The sequence below is a fragment of the Haliotis rubra genome, unplaced genomic scaffold (assembly GCF_003918875.1).
Source record: "Haliotis rubra isolate DU_JTF1 unplaced genomic scaffold, ASM391887v1 Scf176, whole genome shotgun sequence".
Taxonomy (NCBI): domain Eukaryota; kingdom Metazoa; phylum Mollusca; class Gastropoda; order Lepetellida; family Haliotidae; genus Haliotis; species Haliotis rubra.
The window spans coordinates 254864-282369 of record NW_025765736.1 but is presented as its reverse complement, the minus strand read 5'-3'; the positions used below and the strand labels follow the sequence as shown (position 1 = coordinate 282369).

Genomic DNA, 27506 nt, shown 5'->3' with positions numbered 1-27506 from the left:
TTTCGGATATATCTTATTTCTTTACCAATTATGATACTGATAATGCATGCATACATATGTTCACAATAGACTATTCCTAAAACTATACAATTTCAGTAAAATTCTTTAGTCTCGTGTTACCGTAAGCTTGTCACGTGACCAATGGCGGCTTCCCTCGCGACGAACGAATACAACAAACAAATTCTCATGCATAGTCAGTAATCGGACTTCAGACTCGAAACCACATTGCAAAATGAGTTCCAGTGGCGAAGAAGAAGAAAATAACAAAAATGACCCTGAAGCTCGCATTGCAGCCCGTAGATTACGCATTCAAAGACGAATCGAGGCAGCAAAACGGTATGTCACCCTTCAATAATATACACAATAGTCGACCATCCAACAAGGCTGATATATGAAGGCTGTTGTGATCGTCCATTTGAAGCTCCTACTTCTCATTAATTAACTGTGATCATTATATAAGTTCAAGATACAACACTGGGCTCTTTTCTTTATCTTATTAGTCGTTCGTTTGTATTTAAAAAGAGCAGAGAGAGAGAAACAAATCAAAACACTGTAGACTAGATATTATTAGATAAATATTAAAACTAGTTTTTGATTCATAAGATGAAACACAGTGATTTCCAGGGACATTTGGATATTTTCTTGATGGGATTCTGATGGGAAATTCCGATTCAGAAGGAAAAACGGTAAGACTTCCGCGCGTATCCCCCCTAAATTATAACGATGAGAAAATATTTCTTAGAGTGGCATTTTTAGAAGTTGGACATGTCTTTCAGCATGTTCAGATACAATTAAAGAAATATGTTAAAATTCATCCTTATCAGATGAGAAATATACATTCAGGTGATATGGTTTAACTAGAATTAAATTCAAGGGGGGATACGGCGGGAGTCTTTCCGGAAAGGTTTTTGAATGACAATTATTTAATGTCACAGAAAATAAGCCCACGTCTCAAAGCCTGTATACTGGTACTCTCTATTATCGGAGAAGCACCACACCCCATGTCGGCTGTTTACATATGCAAATTAAGTAAAAATAAATAACCTCTCTTGAAAAAGTAATTTATTTCATTGGATTGTCATGTCGAATTGTAGAAATATCAAAAGTATTCATCTTTGCAGTAACTTCTGGAACATTTTGAAACAAGTAAGACCCCTACCACCATTGCATATTGCAAGAATCAAAACTTTACTTCACCCTGCACACTGCAGCAAATTGTATGGCACATTTTAAGGCTGCAACAAATTATTTTGTTACCAGGGATTGGGATAGAGAACTTTGACAATGGGTCATTTTCAGGATTATTAGCCATTTTCTGATTTTAGAAGGGGCCACTATCCTTGTATCAATAGTAAACTTCAAAATTTTAATGGGCCATTTTTTATTCTAATGTGCAAAATGGCCCATGGCCCCTGTCTTTCCTAATCCCTGGTTACGTTATCTTTGCCTTGTATCCAAATGAATGGAAGTTTCAGATGTTTTGTTTAAAAACATGATGATATGACTAATCTTAATGAAATTCCTAAATAATTTTTAACATCAAAACTACTTTGATTCGTTACTTGTCCTAAGTAAATGTTTCACTGTGTCATTTGCTTGTTAACCCTGGCCATAGAAAGAAAATAGCAATACCGCGATAATAGAGAGTTGCTTCATTTTCCAGGTCAAAAGAGGCAATCGGGATTGACACAATCATATTGAGCGAGTTGCGATTATTATTGCGACAGAAATGAAGATTAAACATCAGTCAACTGAAAATATATATAAAATGCCAACTGTCAGGTGGCGTTCATAATCTATCATTAACTACCACGATAATAGAGGGTCCCATGATATGTACTTGTAACCTATTTGGTAGGGGTGACTATTGATGGTGAAACAACTATTGCAATAGCTGTAAATAGTCTATTGCAACATACTGTTAACTGATAATGATAGTCTATTATGACCAACTATTGCAATAGGGTTTTTTGCAATAGGTTTGAGTGAGTGAGTGAGTGAGTTCAGTTTTACGCCGCTTTTAACCATATTCCAGCTATATCACGGCGGGGACACCAGAAATGGGCTTCACACATTGTACCCATGTGGGGAATCGAACCCGGGTCTTCGTCGTGAGGAGCGAACGCTTTAACCACTAGGCTACCCCTTCGCCCTTTTTTTTGTTGTTGCTTGAATTGTCTCATTTGAAGTCATTTCCCAAATGATTGTTTATATGAAATAAAAACAAGTTTAAGTAGTTTCAGACTGACAAGAAACTTGAAACCCAGATCAAGTAAACAGTTAAAACAAATATTAAACTCAATGAAGCTGCAAGTCTGCACCCAAACAATATTTGTTTAAGAGGTAACAGGGGCGAATAACTCTAAATCAAAGTGAACGAGTCTGGTACTTCCTGTATTGTGCACTGCGCATTTATCAAAGGAAGCCAATTACAAAACTATCGATAGTCACACATACTATCGATGCATCGGTAGTTTTTAATTTCTACCATCGATTAATTGCTATCGGAGACTCAACAATTTTAATCCATCGATAGTTCGATGCATCCTTACCGCCCTACTATTTAGCATGTTAAATGTTGAAAAATATGTAATTCCAATGACCAAGATTACCCATGAGATACCTTTAAGACGTTAGAGGTGACTAGGGATAATGGTCAGGCTCACTGACTTGATTGACACATGTCATCGTATCCCAACTGCATAGATTGATGCTCATGCTGTTGATCACTGGATTGTCTGGTCCAGATTTGATTATTTACAGACCGCTGCCATATAGCTAGAGTATTGCTGATTGTGGCGTAAAACTAAACTCACTCAGATACCTTTAATATGGATAGGATTATTTTTGGCTAATGCCTTCTTTTGATCTATTATTCAGCTGATATTGATGATGTTTTCCTATTTATTATAGTATTTTGGAAATGAGCAAGTAAAGCTTTAATCATATTAAGTGCACATAACAATTATGTGTCATCTGTAATTGACAGGGCTGCGATGGGTGAAGACCCCGAATGAAAAGAAGGAAGTGAAAGAAGAACTGAGCAAGAGCAGGAAGCAGATTGAAGACAGTCGGCTCCGTTTGACCAAGCTGGACAAGGATGGATTTGAACTGGTCACTAATATACGAGTGGCTGGAGATGCTCGGGAGGCAATGCGGAGGACAGATGAAGAAGAAGCCAAACGACTGAGGTGATTTTTATAGAAAGAGATTACTGAAAAAATGTCATATTTTCGAATAGAATATCGTTATTTGTGTTGTTTATGTTTGAAAGCGATGTAGTAAAATTGAAATGAACTCTTTATTGTCCATGCATTAGGATTAGCTGTAACAATGCAGTAGCTCTGATGTTAAATTTGTTGTGAGATTCTAAGAAAGAAAATCAAGGGTATGTCACATAGTCTATAACATCATCACATAGGTGCTGTGACATTATGTATCACAACAATCACCAATTAAACAGTTTGCATCAGCATGTGACCAATTATGTCATTGTTAAATGTGCTGTTCCTATCATTTTCATGAAGCTTGCTTTGAGCTTCAAAATTTTTGTGCCTCTAATGCTTGTATACTACTTGTTGATGAAGATGATTGATTTGCAGAAAAGAGAGGTTGGAACAAGAGGCCAAGTCAGGAACAGAGAGATTTGAGGAGGTGAGAACAATGACTGGGACTGGGATGTCCAAAGCACACCCTCATGGGTAATCCTGAATCAGCACTAGTTTGAGCATGTTGAATTATTTCTTTATAAATAATGTATTTATTGCTGTTTTCAGGGTATGTATGACTTTTATGTTAAAATGGCACCTGCACTCCCATCCGGCAGCCATACCATCCAAATCATTCATATTGTGGGCTTGTATTGCAGATTACAAAGAAATGGGAGTCAGCCCTGCAGAAAGAAGTACCACAGTCACTTCATGAGGTTTGTTTGATGTTGCATTTCTATTTGGTTTTGATGTCAAAGTAAGTATTAAGTTTGATTGGAAACAAAACAGGTACTTGTTTTGAGCATGTGGGACTATTTTAATTACTCTAAGATACCATCAAAGGGATGTCTACCTGCAAGATTGCACCACATAATAATATAAAGAGATCCCACATGTTTTTGAGCTTGTAAAGATTTCTTCTTCACAAATCTGTAAATTGCCTAAAATAATATGTTTTTCTTGCAGATGTTGAAACTACAGAAGACAGCATGTGATTCCATGATTGATGAGAAAAATAAACTTATTAATGACTTTCAACTGGTAAGACAAACATTAAATACCCTCATGTTGGCCAGGCATTTCGTTAAACAGGGGAGAGAACTCTTTCAGTCTCCACATGTGTTTAGTTTCTACTCTGATATATATATTTGTTTGTTTTATGTACAATAATACTTGCATATTTTATGCTTTGCCATTCATTAGCAATAAATGAATCATTGTACTAAGAAAAAAATAGAGTGAACTCTTGTTTGGAGTGACCATGTTTGGTGAACCGCCTTAAAAGAAATTTGTGTAAATGGCTGTCATGATACAATATGGATTTTGACAGTGACGTCAAAATACACTTTCTCCTTCAGTAATACAATTTATACAGCAAGGTGTCAATATAAAAAAAATAATTGTATTTCAATAGTAAAGGTACAATTCAATACCAATATCAGCGGGTTTGACACGTTAAGCTGCATATGAGCCAATGACTTTGGACCCAAGGTTGTGTACACTGCCTGGGGGAGACTCTGACATAGACTCATAATTGTTATGACACAGCCAGTGGAAGGAAAACAGCTCTATATTGTGAGTATTACATCTAGATATTTATCAGTAAAGACAATTACACAAGCACTACTAGTGTTAAACCTGGTTTACAGGAACTGAAGTCCAAGGATGAACAGTATGTGAAGGACCTGAAGAAGATGGCAGAGGACATTGACCTGATGAAAGAAAGGATGGAGGAGCAGACGCGCAACCTGAAGAAGGCATACCGAGAAGAACTGGAGGAGATAGAGGTAAAATATCTCATAGAGGAGAAGATGAGGTAGAAACGGAATTCATCATCTCAGGAAATATTGCTCTGTCTTGGCCGGTGACATGAGTGAAACAGTCAACAGGCTTTAATGTTGTGTCAGCTTTATGTGGGAGGGAAGTCCTAAGTGATGCAGGTCTGAAATGTTTACCACTTCGCTGAAACCCACAAGCAGTGGTATGGTGTTTACAGACCTCACAAGAAGATCATACAAACCAACCCATTATCATAGGTTTCTGGCATACTCATGGGATACAATTCTTAAACTGAAGGGCAACGCCTTGAACAAATGTCCAAGCTCTATATGCCCATCATGGTCCAAAGCCATATGAATATAAGTGAAAAAAACTGTAGACTGATTTCTACGTAATAGGTTTGACAATAATTGATGACTTTATGCCAAATTCAGTTTTTCATACCATGATTAAATGACATGACAACACTGGATAACGTTAAAACATAGTACTGGTTGAACACAAATAGAAATTATTTTTTGTCAAGTATATAACACTAATTCCTTCTTATGGTGGTACAGGATTGGATTACATGAAATGACCCAGGAGATACCACTTTTTATAGTCATTGATGTCAGTAAAATGAGTGATTTACTTAGGGCAAAGCGAAAAATTTTATCATATATTTTTGTGTGTATATTACAGAGGGCATTTGTGGCTGAGCGTAACGAACTGCTGGGTGATGAGCAAGGGCAGTGGGGTGAGCAGATGAAGAAACGCAGCGACAAGGAAGACGATTACATGAAGGCCCGGGAGAACTCAGTGGAAGACTATGAGCAACAGCTGCAGCACCTACGTGTACATGACGCAGAAGAATACAACATTGTCAAGATTAGGCTGGAGACAGATGTACAGGTAGGGTCACACATGTAGCTCACTTGGTCCATGTACAGGTAGGGTCACACAAATAGCTCACCTGGTCCATGTACAGGTAGGGTTGCAAATGTAGCTCACCTGGTCCATGTACAGGTAGGGTTGCAAATGTAGCTCACCTAGTCCATATACAGGTAGTGTCACACATGTAGCTCACCTGGTCCATGTACAGGTAGGGTCACGCATATAGCTCACCTGGTCCATGTACAGGTAGGGTCGCAAATGTAGCTCACCTGGTCCATATACGGGTAGTGTCACACGTGTAGCTCACCTGGTCCATGTACAGGTAGTGTCACACGTGTAGCTTACCTGGTCCATGTACAGGTAGGGTCACTCATGTAACTCAAGTAGTCCATATGCACTCACTTACTCACTGAAATGTGAAATGTACATACACATTACAAATCAAATGCAGGTACATGCTTGGGGCTTTGGATTGGGATGAAGTGTAATGACCTGTGTCAAATGTTTCATGGTAGTAAAAATATCACCTGGGATGTATAATCTACAGCAGATGTAATGTTAATGACATGTGTGAGGATCTGTTGGCTCCATGACTGACTCCCTCTAGACGCAATATTACTAAGCTTTGTTGCGATCTTTTTACTTCGTGACTAGTTGTCTGACTGACTGACTGCCTTCATAACTGGCTCTGAACTGTTTGGTTCCATGACTGACTGACTAATTGCCTATCTGACTGACTGGCTCGTTAACTGTGTGGTTCCATGACTGACTGCCTATACTGTTCTAGACTTAGTTCCTGGCTGGAAGAGAATAAGATTCTAGTGGAAGAACAAAATGGTTTTCGCTCAAGACGTGGAACCTTAGAGCACTTGTATAGCATTTACTCAGTCATAAAAAATAGAAAACAGTCTAATAAAGTCTACTTTTGTCTGCTATATTGATGCTATGAGGTGAGGTGAAATTGGGTGAGGTGAGGTGAAATTGGGTTTAACGTCGAGCTTGAGAATATTTCGCTCATATGACGACGTGCATGCGTGTGTATGTGTATGTGCGGCTGCTTGTACTAGCCCAGACTGAAGCTGGTATTTTAGTGCTAGCCCACTGAGATACCATGCCGCAGTGAAGCATGAATACCCCACTCAGACACATTATACTGACTCTGAGCCGACCAGTCCTTGTACCCATTAATGCCGACGCCAGACAGGGACCAACAAGTACCATATTTTAACGTTTTTGGTATGACGCAGTCGGGGATCAAACCGTGACCTTCTGCTCTCCAGGTGAATGATGCTATGTAGGCCTTTGATAAGGTAAATAGACACTGTCTCTGGTATAAACTACTGCAGCTTGGCATTGACGGCAAGTTCTTACACGCAGTTCAGTCTATGTATGACAGTACCTAGCCCCAGGTCCATATTAATGATGAGTACACAGACAGTTTCTCTGTAACCTCCGGCGTTCGTCAGGGGTGTAGGTTGTCGCCTTCTGTTATTAGCAGCTAGTCACAGCGTTTAGCCAAATCATGGGATAACATAGTTTCATCTTTATTACAATTGTTGCATCTCCCAGTACGAGAACTGCTACACATGTCTAGTAGTGAACTGACTTTGTCATTTCAACATGTACAGTTGTTAGATCATCAGGAGTGTCTACAGGAACTGTGGAATGACCAGGGTAATCCTAACGGTAATAAGTTACGCACATATAGACAGTTTAAGTACACTGTTACTCCAGAACCATACAAAACTTCTATATTGCCTAGATGGCACTGTGACGTTCTAGGTAAACTTTGCTGTGGTACACTTCCATTAGAACTAGAACGTGGTAGATTCTCTTGTCTTAAGACGCCACTGGCACACAGGCTTTGTCATCATTGTAGTGATCATTCTGTCGAAGACGAAGTCCATTTCTAAGCTTTACTCAGTAATCAAACACTGAACTGACCCCGTGACTGCCTGACTGCCTACATGACTGACTGGTCCTGGGTGTGACTGGCCCCGTGACTGCCTGACTACCTACATGACTGACTGGTCCTGGGTGTGACTGGCCCCGTGACTGCCTGACTACCTACATAACTGACTGGTCCAGGGTGTGACTGGTCCTGGGTGTGACTGGTCCTGGGTGTGACTGGCCCTGTGACTGCCTGATTGGCTCCATCACTAACTGGCATCTTGTGTGTACAGATCCTGGAGCAACAGCTGCAGCAGATGAGGGCCACATACCAGCTGAACCAAGAGAAGCTGGAGTACAACTTCCAGGTGTTGAAGAAACGGGATGATGAGAACACCATCACCAAGTCCCAGCAGAAGAGAAAGATTACTCGGTAAATCAGATTCACTACCGCCATTAGGTGTCTCAAGGGATGGTTATATATTGTAGTATCAGGCCAGTACTGGGTAAACAAATACTAATAGACATTGCCAAAAAGGTTTTTTCAAGTATTCATATCTAAGCATTAATGCTGTCATGTAGTATCAATCATGGGCCAACTGCAGTAGCTTTTATCTTCACTGTCAACAAAACACTACCCAATGTAGTTCTGTGACTTACTTCGCAGCTGACATGCTGGATCTAACCAAACTACTGAATTCTCTCTCAAGAAAACATCCAATGACTATCTTATTTTCTAACTTATTTTAAGAAGCACTACATAGCTGTGTACTGATATCAATATATTGATGTAATATCAATTCATTCTGGGTAGAGCCGAAGACCCGGGTTCGAATCCCCACATGGGCACAATGTGTGAAGCCCATTTCTGGTGTCCCCCGCCGTGATGTTGCTGGAATATTGCTAAAAGCGGCGTAAAACCAAATTCAGTCAGTCAGTCAGTCTTTCTCGGTAGAGTTGTGGGAAGTAACTAATGATAACAATGGTCACTTGTGGAATGCTTCACACACTTTTCATCTTGTTGTACATGTGTGTATGGTAAATACAGTACCCTCCTATGCGCCATGATTGTTGTGGAAATGTACCTTGGTATGATATAGTGTGTGTTTGTAGCAGCCAACTCTCTGTTGCCAGGTTACAGGATGTCCTGAATGGAGCAAGAATCAAACTGGCAAAACAGGAGAAGCAGTACAGGTAAAGTTTCAGAACACACAACCCTGTGCACTTAAGAGACACCACAAATCAGTTGGTAAATGACCAGATGGTGGCCGCATGAATACGTGCAAACGCCTAGTTGTGGGTACAGCAACGTGCAGTTAACTTAGACAAAGTACTGTGACTATGTGTCATGGTCCACCCAACTGTGAATGGGTACCTCGTAAGGATGGGAAAGCCACATCAACTTGGTGCACCTAGTGGCTGCAAGAGTTGTATGATCCTCAGGGAGTTGAGATTGATAATACGATGTGCCGTTGACATTCATTGATCGAGGGAAAAATAGAAGCGCCTGTGAGCAGCCTACCTGGAACTTGGCACTATATATATAGAGTATAAATAAATAAATAAAAATTAATACATAAACAATAAATACATAGATAAATAAATTCAGGTAACATTTGGGTGTGTGGGTGTACTTACACCTCATATTGCAAGTGGAGGTGTACTGAGAATTTTGAAGTAGTACTGACATTTTTTGAGAAAGGCCATCTTTTACTGTTCATAGAAAATGTAGACCTATGATTATTTCAGAGGGTTACATGATATCATGTCTCCGAAATATCTAGTTGTGTGGATTCTTTGATGTGGTTGTGTATCCATTACTGCTTTCAAGTGTTTTGTTAATTAACAGCTTGTCTTATCTGATTAGCCTGCACTTTAATTCATTCACAGCACTTGTAGTGATCCCAGGGCCAAACAGGTCTCCAGCATCCAAGCTTATCTTTAGAGAAAACCAAGGAGACTGTTAGTAGGTGGTAGTGTGGTATGTGGTTGACAGTAGCATGAACCTTGGCTGGACAATATTACACCACTTCATCATTGGTTGTTTCCAGGGATGAGAATCAGCAACTCACAGAGGATTACAAGAGAATCACAGAACAGTTCCGGGACCTGCAGAGGAAGTCGAAGTAGGTTTGCAGCATCCAGAGATTCAGCTGCTAATGTTAGGGATTTCTATGGATATATCTCATACAGATCAATCATCGTTAAATGAATATCAATCGATTATTGATAAAAATCGGAGACGTACCTCTGAGTAAAAATGACTAAAATTTTGAAAGAAATCAACATATTTTACACCAGTGGTGATGGGTGACATATTATGGCTTGGATTACCAGCAAAATGCCATCCTGAACATACTTTAGGAGCAGTCCATGAATAAAGACCTAACTTTGTGTATTTTCTGAGGAAATTTTAACACTATTTCATCATATACGATTCTTTATGTAAGATATTATAAATATTAATTTTGTTGTCGATAATCATTAATAATCATTCTCATTGACGATATTACCGATTATCAATCATTTTAGCCAGCCCTAGCTAATGTTCAATTAATTATTATCATAAATAGACTCTACAATTGCTGATGCAGCAGTAAGCGATAGTCACTAGGGCTTGGAGGGCAGACTGTCTGCATAGACACATGTACCCTAGTGTGGGGCATTCTGAGCCATGCCAGGATTGTGGTTCTTACAGTCCAAGATTTCTCATCATTGGGATCTTTGTTTCATCAACACCATGACTGTACTAATGGTTGTCACAAAGGTTGATCGTCTCTGACATTCATCACTTTGTGATTGTATTCCACATTAGGTTGATACTGATGAAGGGATTATTTCACACAGTCCTCTCCTTGTCATGGACTCACTAGTAACCTGTGTGTGATGTACTAGGGAATTCATCTCTGTATCACTATTATGAGGGTGGACTATTCATCACTTTGTGATTGTATTCCACATTAGGTTGATACTGCTGAAGGGATTATGTCACACTGTCCTCTCCTTGAGTCATGGGCTTACTAGTAACCTGTGTGTGATGTACTGGGGAATTTATCTCTGTATCACTGTTATGAGCAATGTCTTCTGCTGTTTTGGATAATGGTTTCAAACTGAATTTACTACATCACCTACATGTGTTGTGTTTCAGACACTTCATGGCCACTGATGAGAAGAAGCTGGCTGATGTGTGGTGTATGAATGAGGAGGAGTGCAAGACTCTAGTGGAGGCCATTATGGAGGGTGACCGCATCATCCATGAGCAGCAGTTGGGTCTAGACTGGAAGCCCCCAGATCTGTGAGTGCAGACCCAGGGGGAGGGGATAGGGGGGACTATGTTATCCATGAGCAGCGGCTGGGTCTAGACTGGAAGCCCCCAGATCTGTGAGTACAGACCCAGGAGTAGGGGAAGGGGATAGGGGGGACTATGTTATCTATGAGCAGCGGCTGGGTCTAGACTGGAAGCCCCCAGACCTGTGAGTGCAGACCCAGGTGTAGGGGGAAGGGGATTGGGGGTACTATGTTATCCATGAGCAGCGGCAGGGTCTAGACTGGAAGTCCCCAGATCTGTGAGTGCAGACCCAGGTGTAGGGGAGGGGATTGGGGGACTATGTTATCCATGAGCAGCGGCTGGGTCTAGACTGGAAGCCTCCAGATCTGTGAGTACAGACCCAGGAGTAGGGGGAGGGGATAGGGGGTACTATGTTATCGATGAGCAGCAGCTGGGTCTAGACTGGAAGTCCCCAGATCTGTGAGTGCAGACCCAGGAGTAGGGGGAGGGATTGGGGGACTATGTTATCCATGAGCAGCAGCTGGGTCTAGACTGGAAGCCTCCAGATCTGTGAGTACAGACCCAGGAGTAGGGGAGGGATAGGGGGTACTATGTTATCCATGAGCAGCAGCTGGGTCTAGACTGGAAGCCCCCAGATCTGTGAGTGCAGACCCAGGTGTAGGGGGAGGGGGATTGGGGGGACTATGTTATCCATGAGCAGCGGCTGGGTCTAGACTGGAAGCCTCCAGATCTGTGAGTGCAGACCCAGGAGTAGGGGGGGGGATAGTGGGGACTATGTTATCCATGAGCAGCAGCTGGGTCTAGACTGGAAGTCCCCAGATCTGTGAGTACAGACCCAGGAGTAGGGGGGGGATAGGGGTACTATGTTATCCATGAGCAGCAGCTGGGTCTAGACTGGAAGTCCCCAGATCTGTGAGTACAGACCGAGGAGTAGGGGGAGGGGGAACTATGTTATCCATGAGCAGCGGCTGGGTCTAGACTGGAAGCCTCCAGATCTGTGAGTACAGACCCAGGAGTAGGGGGAGGGGATAGGGGGTACTATGTTATCCATGAGCAGCAGCTGGGTCTAGACTGGAAGTCCCCAGATCTGTGAGTACAGACCCAGGAGTAGGGGGAGGGGGACTATGTTATCCATGAGCAGCGGCTGGGTCTAGACTGGAAGCCTCCAGATCTGTGAGTACAGACCCAGGAGTAGGGGGGGGGGATAGGGGGTACTATGTTATCCATGAGCAGCAGCTGGGTCTAGACTGGAAGTCCCCAGATCTGTGAGTACAGACCGAGGGTAGGAGTAGGGGAGGGGAACTATGTTATCCATGAGCAGCTGGGTCTAGACTGGAAGCCTCCAGATCTGTACAGAGTACAGACCAAGGAGTAGGGGGAGGGATAGGGGTACTATGTTATCCATGAGCAGCAGCTGGGTCTAGACTGGAAGTCCCCAGATCTGTGAGAACAGACCCAGGAGTAGGGGGAGGGAGGGGGGACTATGTTATCCATGAGCAGCAGCTGGGTCTAGACTGGAAGCCTCCAGATCTGTGAGTACAGACCCAGGAGTAGGGGGAGGGGATAGGGGGACTATGTTATCCATGAGCAGCGGCTGGGTCTAGACTGGAAGCCCTCAGATCTGTGAGTACAGACCCAGGAGTAGGGTAGGGGGAGGGGGGACTATGTTATCCATGAGCAGCAGCTGGGTCAAGACTGGAAGCCCTCAGATCTGTGAGTGCAGACCCAGGAGTAGGGGGAGGGGGATAGTGGGGACTATGTTATCCATGAGCAGCAGCTGGGTCTAGACTGGAAGTCCCCAGATCTGTGAGTACAGACCCAGGAGTAGGGGGGGGATAGGGGGTACTATGTTATCCATGAGCAGCGGCTGGGTCTAGACTGGAAGCCCTCAGATCTGTGAGTACAGACCCAGGAGTAGGGTAGGGGGAGGGGGGACTATGTTATCCATGAGCAGCAGCTGGGTCTAGACTGGAAGCCCACAGATCTGTGAGTGCAGACCGAGGAAAGGGAGAGGGGGATAGGGGTTATCCATGTGCAACATGCCTTTGGCAAGTGAGGTAAAAATACAATTAAATTACGGCAGTTATTCTAGTTTTCATCATAAATAATTCCAATTTGATTTAATTAAGTATTTATTGATAATGATTGCCAAGTTTAGTGACGAGTGACTTAACAATCGTCTAGAGTCTAAGAGACTATTTACAAAATATTTATTAATAGTGATCTCTAATAGTGGAACTTAGTAAATTTGACAACAACTGAAAATCTATATGGATACTATCATTAAAGTTTGGCTAGTAAATTTTAATTTTCACTTAAATAACAAGGAAGCCAAAATATGACCTTGGAGGCCTGTGTAAACATCCATGTGAAGGGAGGAATTGTCCTGATTTGATAATAAGTGTCTGATTGTATTAGTATTGCTTGATTTATTGCAGGTCATTCATGGACAATGTTGGTCCACTACGTGGTGGCGAAGGTCCTGACGGTATGACGGCCACACAAGTGCTCCATGAAGTTCTCTCCCAGACTGGTGAGTTGTACCAGAAGCTCCTTACAATGCATTTAACAGCTATGTTTAAACCTTACAGTAACACATATCTAGATTACTTTTGACCTGCTGACAATAAATAAATATAGAATGTATAAACAACTAACAAAGCTTTACAAACATAAGGAAGACTTCAGCTGTTCTTGGTTTACGAGTGGGTTCTTTCTGAAGATTTCCCATAATAATGGATGACCTTCATCAAGATGTTTAATGTAGATTGACAGCATCTGTATATGTAGTTTTATCCCACCGGCATGTAATGCGGGTGGGTTATAGTCATCGCCTCGTCCGTCTGTCCGTCCGTCCGTCCGTCGTCCGTCCGTAATCATTTTGTTTCCGGAGCATAACTCAAACACCGTTCGATATTTTTCAGCAAAAATTGGTTGATATGTCAAACATAACCTAAGGTGGTGCCTTTTGCTATTTCCAGATTTTTGTCATTTATTTTTTTCATGACTTCCATGGAAACGATTTGCACTTAGTCTAAAATCAAGCTGGACTTGAAGTAACTGTCAGATGATTTGTCTTTCAAAGATGTAGGGGCCGGGGGGATATGTCATCTTCTGATGACTCTTGTTGTTTATTGTCACTGATATTACAGGAAGCCAACAGGAAGTGGAGGAACGAGAGGATGAGGAAGAGCTGGACGACTCAGTCGAAGAACCTCATCAACTTCACAAGAAAAACAGTATTTTCTCTAAAATCTCAGCACACACAATCAAGTCTATCCTGGAACTCCTGTGTGATGAATCTGTAAGTGTCATATACTTGCTTGGTCATAAATCATTTGTACATTGCAGTGTCTCATCACCTTGGATATCAATAGGGCTTGACTAGTGGATGTCAGTGAGCACAAGATGACACAATGTACTTGGGTAGATAAAAATGCCTGCTTTGTTCATGTTGTTAAGCCACAACTACCTGACTGGGTGTTTGACAAGGTCCTTAACTTGTTCTTTACATAGATATGGCAAACAAACTGTTACAACAAACTACAAAAAGCTGTAGATATTATCATTTACAATTTACATGTATTGCAAACTGATTCTTAATCTTGTTTACCTTTAGTGAAGAAAGTTTGCAAAATGTGTGTGTACTATCTGTAACTTTCTATTATTTAAAAGACATAATTGTTGCATATTACGATATTAGATATTTTAATTTTCAACATAACTTTCTTTTCAATTTACCCCCAGATTTTGGTGGGGGATCAGATGCAAACTTAAGAATATGTTATAATCATACTTAGACCATAACATGGCATCCATCTTATTTTACAATGACTCAGTGTGGTTGTTTGTATTGCAGGGCTTCCTGGTGGAGCAGAAACTCAACAAGTTGCTGATGCCCCTGGAGAAGGATGAGCAGTCACTGATGAAGCTAGACGCCATCTTCTCTGTAAGTTACATCTTGTAGTTGTATATATGCATGTATAGCCTGCTACAATTTGCATGCATACTTCAAGATTTGTTAGCTTAAAACCGATTCTAGCTTTGGACATGACCTGGTGATCTTTTATTTCATGATATATTCTTTTACATGATCAGATACAAATAATTGCATCTGTAAGTCAATAATCTGTGCTGTATTCCTGATGAGATGTAGCAGGGTATATGCACTATCATGGCATGATAGCTGATAGCTAGGATTGGATGCTGTTGTGTGTATACTTTGACTTGTGTGTTGTAGGCACTGGGGATCGAGACAGAGGAGGACATTCATAAGTTGGCCACCTACTTCATGCACTTCCAGGAGAAGATGCTGGTGGAGGTTGAGAAGGTACTCTTATATACCTCGCTGTACATCACAAACAGCCTGCCTGTATCAAACATATGCCTGTACTTTAGATGCTGTACCTGGACAGCACCCATGTACCTGCCTGTACATCTGACATTTTACCAAGACACACATATGAAGGCTTTCTATTTAAATGTCATTGTGGTTATTGTGTGTTCGATGTGCAGCCCCTGTGGATTAAGATCCCTTATGCACCAAGTCTATTTGTACTGTGTTGCTATTTTTTATTCTGATGGCTTGTTCCTTGTTTCAGAAAGATGATGTTCCTGAGAAGTCTGATGACCAGTCTACCAGGGCAGATGTAAGTAACAAGACTTGTCAATAAGGGCAACATGTACACTAAAGGAAAGCAAAAATTGCACGACAGTGTAACACAAACACTAATGATGTCTACATGAATGTCCTGTTACAGTAGGTGGTGTTTCAGGTGGATGAGTTGGATGAGGAGATACAGCAGCTGACAGGGAGGAGGAGTCAGGATGAGGAAACAGAAGATGCACAAGGAGATGGGGAGGAGGAGAAAGTACAGCTGGTACATCCCAATGAAGTCCTTAAAGCTCTGAGGGCATTTGTGGAGGATCACAGAAAGCCTGTCAAGTGAGTTGTATATGCAGCTGCTGATGGTGATGGTAGCCTTGGTAACCTTGGTAACCAGTTGAATGTGTTCAGTATTTAAAATATACATTTAATTATTATAAGAATGGGCGATGAAGGAGAGTGATGAGAGCTAGGCTCAGGTCATGAGGGACCGTCTTGGCAGAAAAGGGGAGGCTATCCGTGGGTGAGTGATATTACGATCGCTTCAGGGAACTAGGGATTCAAGTTTCTTCTTAACAGTCGAAAGGAGAAGGGAGAAAAGCAATAAGCATGAGTCAGGATAAGCATAAAATATCAATTTTATCATAAAAATGACATTTTGAGTGAATTTGCAGGTTTCAGATCTCAAAATGTTCCACAATAAAATGGAGATTTCATGGAATGAGTAATGATGGGCACTGAATAGTGTATTTCTGTCTGCAACAAAGGCTCACACATTGTGGTTATGTTTGTGGCATTAATCTGATTCAGGGAGAAGGGAGGCAAGTCACAGTTTAAGATTGCAACTCTGGAAGAACGAGATGACTCGGATGATTCTGAATACTGGGCCAAATATGCAGGCATCCTCTCAGACAAGAAGGAGAGGATGTGGGATGCTCTGATTGATGGACTGGACAAATACAGGTATCACACGCTCTTCGGTTTGGCATCTGAGGAAATCATTATAAATGGTGCATAAGCTATGATGATATGGAGATCATCCAGATATTTGTAAAATAAAATATGAATGTCTGTTTCACTTACCAGTAAGGAGTAAAAATTGAAGTAGCGAAAATGTGAATTGTCCTTGCCAGGAATTGATGTAAATATGAGAAGAATACATTGCCAGACAATACATGTGTAAATTTGTGTGTTGCCAGTGAAGTGCTGGGCAGTAGGTCCAGTCTGATCACAGAGACAGATGCACTTCGACAACAGAATGCAGAACTGCGCATGTTGCTGCACCAGTATGTCAACTCCAAGGTGAGGAGGTCACACCAGACAACATCAACAAGTGTTTTAGAAGTGCTCGAATATATTGGTTTGAGTTATTTTTTCCATATGTATGCTACATCCCCTGTGTTGGAAGCAATACTTTACAGTCAGGTTTCACATAGAAAAGTCACATACAAATATATAGCACATGCCAATACTATACGCAAATCTTGATATTATGTTTGATCCAGTAACCCAACCGGCCCTAGGAATTCAAGTCATTGTGAACATGAGACATGTCAGGATATGTCATCACTAAAGTCAGGAAGTATTTCAGGCAGCAACAAAAGATCTGCAAAGTTGTGAAAATACTCTTGTGTGAACTGAGCGTTATGTAGCATTGTGAGACTTCAGAGACTGCCATTATTATAAGACTACCATTATTTAACCCAAAGAAATATATCCTAGCATTGTGTAATTTTAGTTACAGTTTTTGCTCTATAAATTAATTAAGATTACCGTGTGTGTTTGAGCCGGAAATAGCAATCAGCTGTGCACACGTTTCCCGGCAAACAAGTTCAAACATGCACAATAATATAACGGGATGAATTCTGACGCAGTCGTCAGTAAAATATAATACAGAATATTAATTAACCAAAAGAAATATATCCTAGCATTGTGTAATTTTATTTACAGTTTTTATGTAAAATATATATAATCAACACTAAGGTTATACGGACCCTCATGAACGTGGTAAGCACATGGAATGGGGTAGGAAGCCATTTAAATTCACACATTTTTACCGATGTTACTGTAAACTAGCAGTCAATGGAAAACGAGGCGGTAATCAGTTCGTGATTGTTGAATGGGGTAAAATAAGCAAGCCAGTTTGTTGCTACAATAAATATATTTAGAGAAGCAAAATATATAGAGCATTTTCTGTCAACTACACTTTGTTTCGATCCGTGAGTAGACACAATATATATGACAGTGAATTCTTTGAATAATGTTGTCTGTGTTTGCCGCGATTAGGACCCCATCGCGGGGGATCGACTTATGCACGAAACATACCATTATGACACTGATTTTAAGGGTCAAGTTTGGGGGTTGTCTTATCCATGGGGTCGTCTTATAGACGGTCATATACGGTACATGTGAGTGCCTCAAGTCATTTTTAACATTGTTACCACATCATTATCGTGCAGATTATCACCTTCTAATAGCCCAGGGAGCGGTGGGGTATCCTAGTGGTGAAAGTGTTCACTCGTCACATGATTCCCCACATGGGCACAATGTGTGAAGCCAATTTCTGTTGCCCCCCTCCGTGATATTGCTGGAATATTGCTAAAGGCAGTGTAAAACTAAACTCACTCACTCACTCACTCTAATAGCCCAGATGCTTATTCAAGGGTGATGTAATGTAATGAAGTTACCTTTAGCCATGATTTTCTGCAGATGTAAGTGATATTGTTTATGCCATGTGAATAATTATTTGCTGAATAACTCTGTAACTCAGGTTTTGGACTATGACTAAAGTCACAGATGTAGACACTGAGATTGAAAATGTGATTCTCACAATACTAAACCATGAGCAGGTTGAGATTTTCCTTGGCCATGTCACTAAATACCATGGTAGAACAAAACTTTCATTTGTATTTTCTTTTTTCAGTTGTTTGAGAGAAAATTATGGCTTTGTATTTACAAGCAATATATTGAAGATACTAATAGAAATTCAGTACAGTGTGAATTATTTTCAGCAAGATTTTATAAATGAGGGCAGACTCTGATACTGTGCTCTGTCTGTTGCAGGTAAATTCAGAGCTTGAGATTCCACCAACCCGTGTTCTTCAGCTGGAGATGAATCCTCAGTGAACAGTCTCACTGACTAAACTTGTATATATACAATTGTACATTATAAGAATATTTGTTTTCTTAGAAGAAATTATTATTTATGCTGAATAACAAAGGATGGATTTGTAAATAAACACAAATGTAAACACTTACATATTCATGTTGTTTGTTATGAAACTGAATTAGGTAATGATAGTATCATTTCATTACTTTGTGTGTACAAATTGTGTATCAGAGCAAACATGAATAGCAGCTTATTTACAAAAAATATCCACACTGAAAACAAGTGTTCACGACTTCTGACAAAAGTTGTGACTGCCATAATCAGTGTTCATATAGCTGTCTCCAGGCTGTTGCAATGTTGTCTTACTTATGTCACAAATCTTGACGTCTTTTGTGACAGGTAAAGTCAGCAGTGGGGTGCATTCCAATGATGTCATCAATTCATTCAATGAAATTCATGTGTGCATTTAGGTAGTTTTAAATTCTTTGATTTTTTTGCCAGAGGTGATTTTTCCTCCTGCAACTGTGTACAACTTCTGAGTAAAGGATGCTGTTGTAAGCAGTTGTCCTGACAGATATAACAAGCACTGAAGATTAATACACGAATGTAGAATTTGAAAGGAAGATGTGCTCTGGGAGCAATGCAGACACCCAGTCACAAGTCGGTAGTGACTTTGTAATCATACATGAGGGTGACTTTTTGGGACATTCCTTTTATCTGGTGTAATGAAACAGTATCAAGGGTAGTAGGCATTAGAAGAGGACAATGCTCAACTTGTGAAAATGTTTCATAGCGAGATGATTCATTTGCAATATCTTTTTTGATTCCAATGTATAACAATGCTATCTTGAGGCCACTGAAAATCACAAGGACAAGTAAAAAACAGTTAAGCACCATTATGTTTCTAAATGTTAGAAGTAATACCAGGCTTAGGTAACAAATAATTAGATTATTTGTGCACAGCTTCAATGCATCTAAAAATTTAAACAGCAACTCAAAGTTGAGGAAGGTTCATGAGTTAGTTTCATGGATGAAACTAACACCAAAGAAATAAACATAGCACTTTGTGGATATCCTGTATGTATTCTTCTAGTTGTATATTCAGTAATTCCTTGTGACATCTTGTATCATATCTCCTGGAAAGTTTCATGTTACAGAATCTCACATCTTGCAAAATGGAAAGATCTCCACCAGAATATGCATACCTTAAGTATATATGCATTTTATCAGTATGGCCACTAATAAAAAACAGATTGCATTGCACAAAAAACAATATAATGATGGTAAATTTTAGATAATAATGCAGTCTCATTAAAACCAGATCTTCGACTCCCAGTATGATGCCTCTAGTCTTCATCAAGATGTGAAGATATCTGTGTAACTCAGCAAGCGTAGCAAATGTTTACTGAACATTCTTCAACAATTTGAACAGAAATTTAAGATCAGATTACAATCTACAAAAACAGCTTTTTGTCTGAAAATATCAAGTACCCTTAATACAACACTAATAGAATAAATTTTCTTTTTTTCAACTCTTAATGAAATATGCTTTCATGGACTGAATGCTTTTCAAGCAGCATGCCATATTCATGATGTTGAAGTGAAACCACCGTTTATATGAATTGACTGCCCTTGACATGAAAAGGTCAGTGATTGTTAACATGCAAACATGCTGATCATGCTAGCTGCTATGAAAACAAAAAGGTACCATATATCGCTACGTATAAGGCGAGAATTTCATACCTGAAATTAGGGGGTTAAGAAAGGGGGTAGCTTTATACATGGGCGGAAGACCTCTCTATTTTTTGACTGGCAATGTCAAAAGGTTCCTGACAGCCAGTGATGTTGTATACAGTATGCTGTTATCAATTGCTGAGGACTTGCTCAATGAGGACACATTTAAAATAATTTGCATCACACATATCCTGGACAGTATTATCATAGAATGACAAGTCATAACAAGAGTCATCAGAAGATGACATATCCCCCCGGCCCCTACATCTTTGAAAGAACAAATCATCTGACAGTTACTTAAAGTCCAGCTTGATTTTAGACTAAGTCCAAATCGTTTCCATGGAAATCATGAATAAAATAAATGACAAAAATCTGCAAATAGCAAAAGGCACCACTTTGGGATCTGCCTCGCATATCTGCCAAGTTTTGCTGAAAGATATTAAGAAGTTTTGCGTTGTGCTCCGGAAACAAAACCTACCCCTCCCTTTTGAGACTAAGTCCGAATTGTTTCCATGGAAACTGAGACAATAATAAATCACAAAAATCTGCAAGTAGCAAAAGGCACCACTTCAAGATCTGCCTCACATATCTGCCAAGTTATGCTGAAAGATATTGAGAAGTTTTCGAGTTGTGCTCAGGAAACGAAACCCACCCCTCCTTTTGGGACTAAGTCCGAATCGTTTCCATGGAAACCGGGAAAAATAAAAATGCCAAAAATCTGCAAATAGCAAAAGGCACAACTTTAGGATCTGTTTCATATATCTATCAAGTTTTGTTGAAAAATATACAGTTTTTGAGATGTGCTCTGGAAACGAAAGCAATCCTTACTTTTGGGACTAAGTCCAAATCTTTTCCATGGAAACCGGGAAAAATTAAAATGCCAAAAATCTGTAAATAGCAAAAGGCACCACTTTAGGATCTGTTTGATATATCTACCAAGTTTTGTTGAAAAATATCGAACGGTCTTTGAGTTATGCTCCGGAAACAAAATGATTACGGACGGACAGACGGACAAGGCGTCGACTATATCCCACCACATTACATGCCGGTGGGATAAAAATCTGCAAATAGCAAAAGGCACCACTTTGGGATCTGCCTCACATATCTGCCAAGTTTTGCTGAAAGATATTAAGAAGTTTTCGAGTTGTGCTCCGGAAACGAATCCCACCCCTCCCTTTTGGGACTAAGTTCGATTTGTTTCCATGGAAACCGGGAAAAATAAAAATGCCAAAAAGCTGGAAATAGCAAAAGGCACCACTTTAGGTTCTGTTTGATATATCTACCAAGTTTTGTTGAAAAATATTTAAAGGTTCTTGAGTTGCTCTGGAAACGAAACCCACCCCTCCCTTTTGAGACTAAGTCCAAATCTTTTCCATGGAAAAGGTTCTGTTTCATATATCTACCAAGTATTGTTGAAAAATATTGAGCGTTTTTTCAGTTATGCTCCGGAAAACGAAGCCCACCCCTCTTTAAGACTAAGTCTAAAACGTTTCCATGGAAACCGAGAAAAATAAAAATGATAATAATCTGTAAATAGCAAAAGACACCACCTTAGGTTATGTTTGACATATCTACCAATTTTTGTTGAAAAATATCGAACGGTCTTTGAGTTATGCTCCGGAAACAAAATGATTACGGATGGACGGATGGACAGACGAGGCGATGACTATATCCCACCGCATTACATGCCCGGTGGGATAAAAATGTATTGACACCAACATAGCACGTACCAAAACTCTATATTATATATATCCATAAAGCTGGTTTGTTTATAGATATATATGTACGTGCATCACTGAGGATGTGTGTGTGTGTGTGTGCATGTGTGTTTGGAAATGAAGGGGTCTTTGTCACAACTTTCATGGACAAGATTTAAGGGGTTCCTAGAATTACACAGCCCAGAAAAGACCCTAGTCTCTAGGACTCTCTTCACAGGGTACAGAGTTAAATGGTCCATGTAATTATAAGAAACAAATGTTGATATTGACCCGTGAAGAATCGGGTTAGAACTGGTCTTCAGTAACTCATGCTTTGTCACGTGAGGTGACTTGCTGCATTGGGTGGTCAGGCTTTCTTACTTGGTTGACACATCATCGTATCCAAATTGCACAGATTGATGCTCATGCTGTTGATCACTGGATTGTCTGGTCCAGATTCGATTATTTACAGACCGCCGCCCTATAGCTGGAATATTGCTGAGTGCAGCGTTAACAACAAACCAACCAACCAGTTCTTGTAATTCCAGTCCGCTACTGGATACTCTGCATCCCCATGTTTTTCAAAAGCATCCAGGTAATCTGAGGTGATGTAAATATATAACAAAAGAAAAAGGCAAATATCATTCAAAGCTTTATTGCTAAGGAATGAGACCATGTTTATAAAAAAAACAGTTTAACAATTACGTGGAAAGGTCCCTCCGGAAATATGATGATAGGTCAATGGCAAGCATTTCATCTACAGGTTATACGCAGCAGTCTATGTACAGATTAATATATACACAACCAGGATACACACAGGGCAAAGACACTGTAGCTGCCAAGAGGACCAATGAGAAAGATGGCAGGTGTCAAGGAATCATTACCTTTCCACAAGGTGTCAAAATTACCTGAAATAAAAACTTAGGACACACCTTCAATTTTTCATATTATTTAAAAGCAGATATTAATATCTACTAAATTTCTGACATTCTAGTGTGTCTCAATCAATATAACATTTATTGAAAATTTGATTCATTGGTATCATTGTTGACAAGACAACTGGTAGTTGTGCACCTGCGACGCTGGTTCTACAAACTGCACACCTTGTAAACAAAGCTTCACAGAGAGCAGGCCTATAGAGCCGTACAACACACTACAAGCAAGACGGCCTAGCTAAATGCTCAGTCAGGTGCTCGCTACCAGCCTATAGCTAAGGTTTTAGCAACATAGGAAAATTAAAACAATTACATTCAATATTGGTGTTACATAAATTCCTTCCTTTGTGATATTTATTTTAATGAAAAATGTTTTCCAATATCAACATTTTGATGCATAAAATATATTAATAACCAAACTTAATGACTTAACAATAACCATATTTTGAAGTTTCATGCTGGAATTCATTGGAATGTAACTGCGATATGATTTCTAAGTTCTTCTTGATGTTATGTACAATATATGTGAGTAATCTACACAGGAAAAATGAAAGTGACATTGCACAATGCAGGATACACAATGGTTAACATGGTATTAATGTACAAGTAAAAAATGATTTTGCCATCCCATCGGCTAACACCTTTCGCACGTGTAAGGAAGTATAAAATAAATAACTTTTTATATACACGGAGGGTATTCAGTTAACCAGGATGGCAGTTCATATAAAACAACATTTCATATAAAATTCACTTAAAAGTGACTAAACATGTAAACAATTTGAAACAACTCAAGCATTTGGTTGTCCTCTACGTTCACCAACCAATACAGGACACATACTCAATGTCATAAAATCATTAAAGACAATAAAGGAAATTGTTTTGCATAAAACATATACGGCTAGTGAGGAATGACCAAAACCTGAATTAACAAAAGAAATTACAAAAACACACAACTAATGTGAGCATAGTTTTCACTGGAGCAGTAAATAAGTATGAAAGGTAAATATTATCACTTACACAACACAAATTAAACAATGTAAACAACATTACGAATGAACTGCTCATACAACATTACTATCTAAATAATATCGGCACAGTCAAAATGGTGACCACGAAACTCTGCCACCAAAATAATGTTACCTGTCACTTAAGAATAGCATGACAGACGAATTTCAAAGCATATAAAACTTGAACATTCTTATTGTTATTACAGAAGAAGGAATCTGTTGACATGATTTATATAAATTTTGACGCATAATTAGCATAGATTGAACGGATGACTACAACCAATATTTTGAGTCAACATAAGTGCACTTTTCTTCCATTACACTGCTTCATCCACAACAATCAAATCCAGCAAATGATAAATGGACAAGCATGTTTGTTCAAGAATGCAGCATGTTGGGATATTTTCTTGAAACATGCTTACGTAAAACACATGCTCAATACACACTCCATGATGTATGATCGAATTTGACACCATTCAGTCAATGAACATATGTAGATACATTTGGATACAACTTCTTCGCTTGACACAACCAAGAGGAGTCATTCAGAACACACATGTATAGCATCAAAGTAACAAAAAAACTATTTAAAAAACTATTAAAAAAACATACAAACAAAAAAAACAGTTGAGTGGAATGGGAACTTTTCAAGCAAGTTAAACTGGAATACTGATAACTTGAAATCTCACGAAATTTTACAAATCCAACAGGAATGTTTCAGATTACCAAGTAATGCCTCAAAATTGCACAAATATACAGATGATATAAAAATAGACTTTGTTCCCATAAAAATAGCTTTTACGGTTTCCAAATCAACATTTTATTTCTTTAAAGATGGTAAATTAATTGTCATGATTCCGTGCAAGTACTTAGACATACTTCAGCTGATGATTCGTTTGAAGACCAAGTACACCGGAGCACCATATGAACCTACCGATCTTACCAGTGTTCTGCTCAAGGCATTCACTAGAGTGAACAGTACTACAAACATTTCGAACATGGGGCTCGTCAAGTTAATACCACACTCAGTTGCAGCTACAATAAGATCCTAACAACATATTTTATCACCATCATGGGATTCAATTCAAATTTAAACAGTACTTCAGTGATGTTAGCTGGAAAGTTTCAGGAAAGTCATCTAAATTAATAACCCTTTACTTAGGTATGCGAAAATCTACAAGGGTGATATATCAGTGAATAATAGATTCAAACCTTATGTTGCTGCGAGGGTATGTAGCTCTGTACACTTAACAGCACCCCAGAAATATAGACGACTGTACTACCTTCCTTTTGACTAAAATCATGTATCATAGTATATACTTACTTTGTATGATATAAGAATGTGGAAATATCTTGCTTACTGCAAGGTGATGCCATGGAAAATCAAAGGTTCTTGTACATGTTTCATATGGTGAAATAAACACCAGAAATATCAACTAAGAATATCAAAGGTTACCCTGACATCATCAATCTTCTAACTCTTTTCAATACCATCTCAAAAAACAAAAATACTATATTTTGGAGGATATGGTTCTCATGGAAGCTGAAGAGTTTGCAGCATAGAGAGACTAGAAACAGAACCTAGCTAGTCATAATGCTAACCTGTAACCATGGTAACAAAGGTTAATTAACAATACACTCCTAATATCTTCACTTAAGAAAGTCCATCTTTCGCAAACTTCAAATGGTCATATATCTCTACTCCTTTTCCCTGAATAGGACCGCTGTAAAACAGGCCAAGATGTGTGCGTAGCCAGCGCAGAAAGGACTGCAGAGCCTTCAGGCACTGATCAGGCTAGCTTGCCCTATTTGCTATAGTATCTGCATAAATGATTCATGCTGCCTGCTGCTTCAAAAGAAGGATAACCAAACCAGCACTCTCAATAAATCCCAAATATTACCTTAATAAATTAAAACATGTGATCTCATTTCATTTATCAATGCCAAATTTAAAATTATGTAATTTTCTGAGTAAAATTGATATTTTATACTTATCCGGACTCATGCTTATTGCTTGTCTCCTTCCTCTTGCGAACTTAGTGGAACACTTGTATCTCCTATTGAAGCTCCCTTCAATAAAACAGACGTAAAATCACTACTCACCAAGAGTTGTCTCTATTTCTGTTTTGGCGGGAAACCGTGGCGCCACCGTTCTCCCATGCTTCACTCTCTCCTGATTATGAGCCCGGCACCAGAATTTGCAGGGAAATCCAAAGTGTCTAGTGGGGAGGTTGGGAGGGCTTACCTCATGAGTCAGGATAAGTATAAAATATCAATTTTACTCAGAAAATTACATATTTTTCCTTATCCTGACTCATGCTTATTGCTTGTAGAATTTGGCGGATTGGCGACGGGCTGTTACTTTGGATGTCATGTAGTGATTTACATCATCTATACCCCCCTATGGAAACTTCGTATTGGCACTGTATGTAACTGCTAATCTCTGCTGCTGCTGCTGCGACCATGTCCTTCCAGCTGCCTTTTGATGGCGGGACCACAATAGTTAACTTTTGGTCCTTTCTTCTGTTAACATTTTATGTGGATTTTTGCGACTCCATTTCTTGATGCCAGCACCAAGTGGAGAAGCGACCCTTTTCCGTACGAGTATCCTTACAAGTACTGGGTCATATCACTTATGCTAGTCGTTAGACGTGCATTGAGACTTAAGCAGAACTCTGCTGAGTGTAGGCTTTGTAAGTCATGTGATAAAAGGGCGAGACTTCGTCTCAACGCCTTTGCGGGACTGTCAACTGTTGTGCTACAACCAGTGGCCCGAAATGGTGAATGCCAGAGACGTCTTCGGTGGCGATGTCCCTCAGGTAGTGGTTTGCAAACACCATGTCTGATTTCCAAAAGCAGCCCTCCATTATCGTCTTGAGCGAGCAATTCCCATGTAGAGCGAGTGTTGACGCCAGAGCTCTAACTTCGTGTGGATTGGAGGCTTTTGGAGGATCTAGTCCTGCTGCTTTGTAGGCCCGTAGTATGATAGTTTTGATCCAGATTGATATCGTAGTGCGGAAGACCTCCGCCTGTGTCGCTGTTGATATCAGGACGAAAAGTCGTTTGAACTTGTGTCTCCTGATTCTGGATCGTTGTAGATATACTTTTAATGCTCTCACTGGGCACAAGGATAGGTCGTGCGATCTTGTGGTCCAAGGACAGAGGATAATGCTGGGACGTGGAATTGTCTGTCCGGCTGACCTGGCACTTGATTCTTTGCAATGAAATCCCACCGTAGTCCCATATGCACTGTGTTTTGATTTTCATCAAAGCGTGTTCTCTCGTAGTCCAGAGCATGTATTTCCGACATCCTGGCTGCTGTTGCTAGGGCTAGCAGGAACAGCGTCTTGTGTGTCAAGAATTCGAAGGATGTCC

The 27506-nt window shown here is 39.9% G+C and overlaps 1 protein-coding gene across 1 annotated transcript; it reads left to right on the top strand.

Annotated features, from left to right (window-relative positions):
* Positions 1–122: 122 nt before the first annotated feature.
* LOC124273054 (dynein regulatory complex protein 1-like) lies at positions 123–18903 on the top strand. Its single transcript, XM_046708265.1, is given in 21 exon segments — positions 123–336; positions 2990–3008; positions 3010–3191; positions 3603–3654; positions 3869–3925; positions 4176–4250; positions 4859–4996; positions 5673–5882; positions 8048–8187; positions 8889–8948; positions 9806–9880; positions 10903–11049; positions 13482–13576; positions 14196–14347; positions 14903–14992; positions 15284–15373; positions 15645–15692; positions 15819–15988; positions 16460–16612; positions 16849–16951; positions 18713–18903. Coding segments are annotated over 21 exon segments (2223 nt in total). The 5' UTR covers positions 123–232; the 3' UTR covers positions 18776–18903.
* The last annotated feature ends 8603 nt before the right edge of the window (positions 18904–27506 follow it).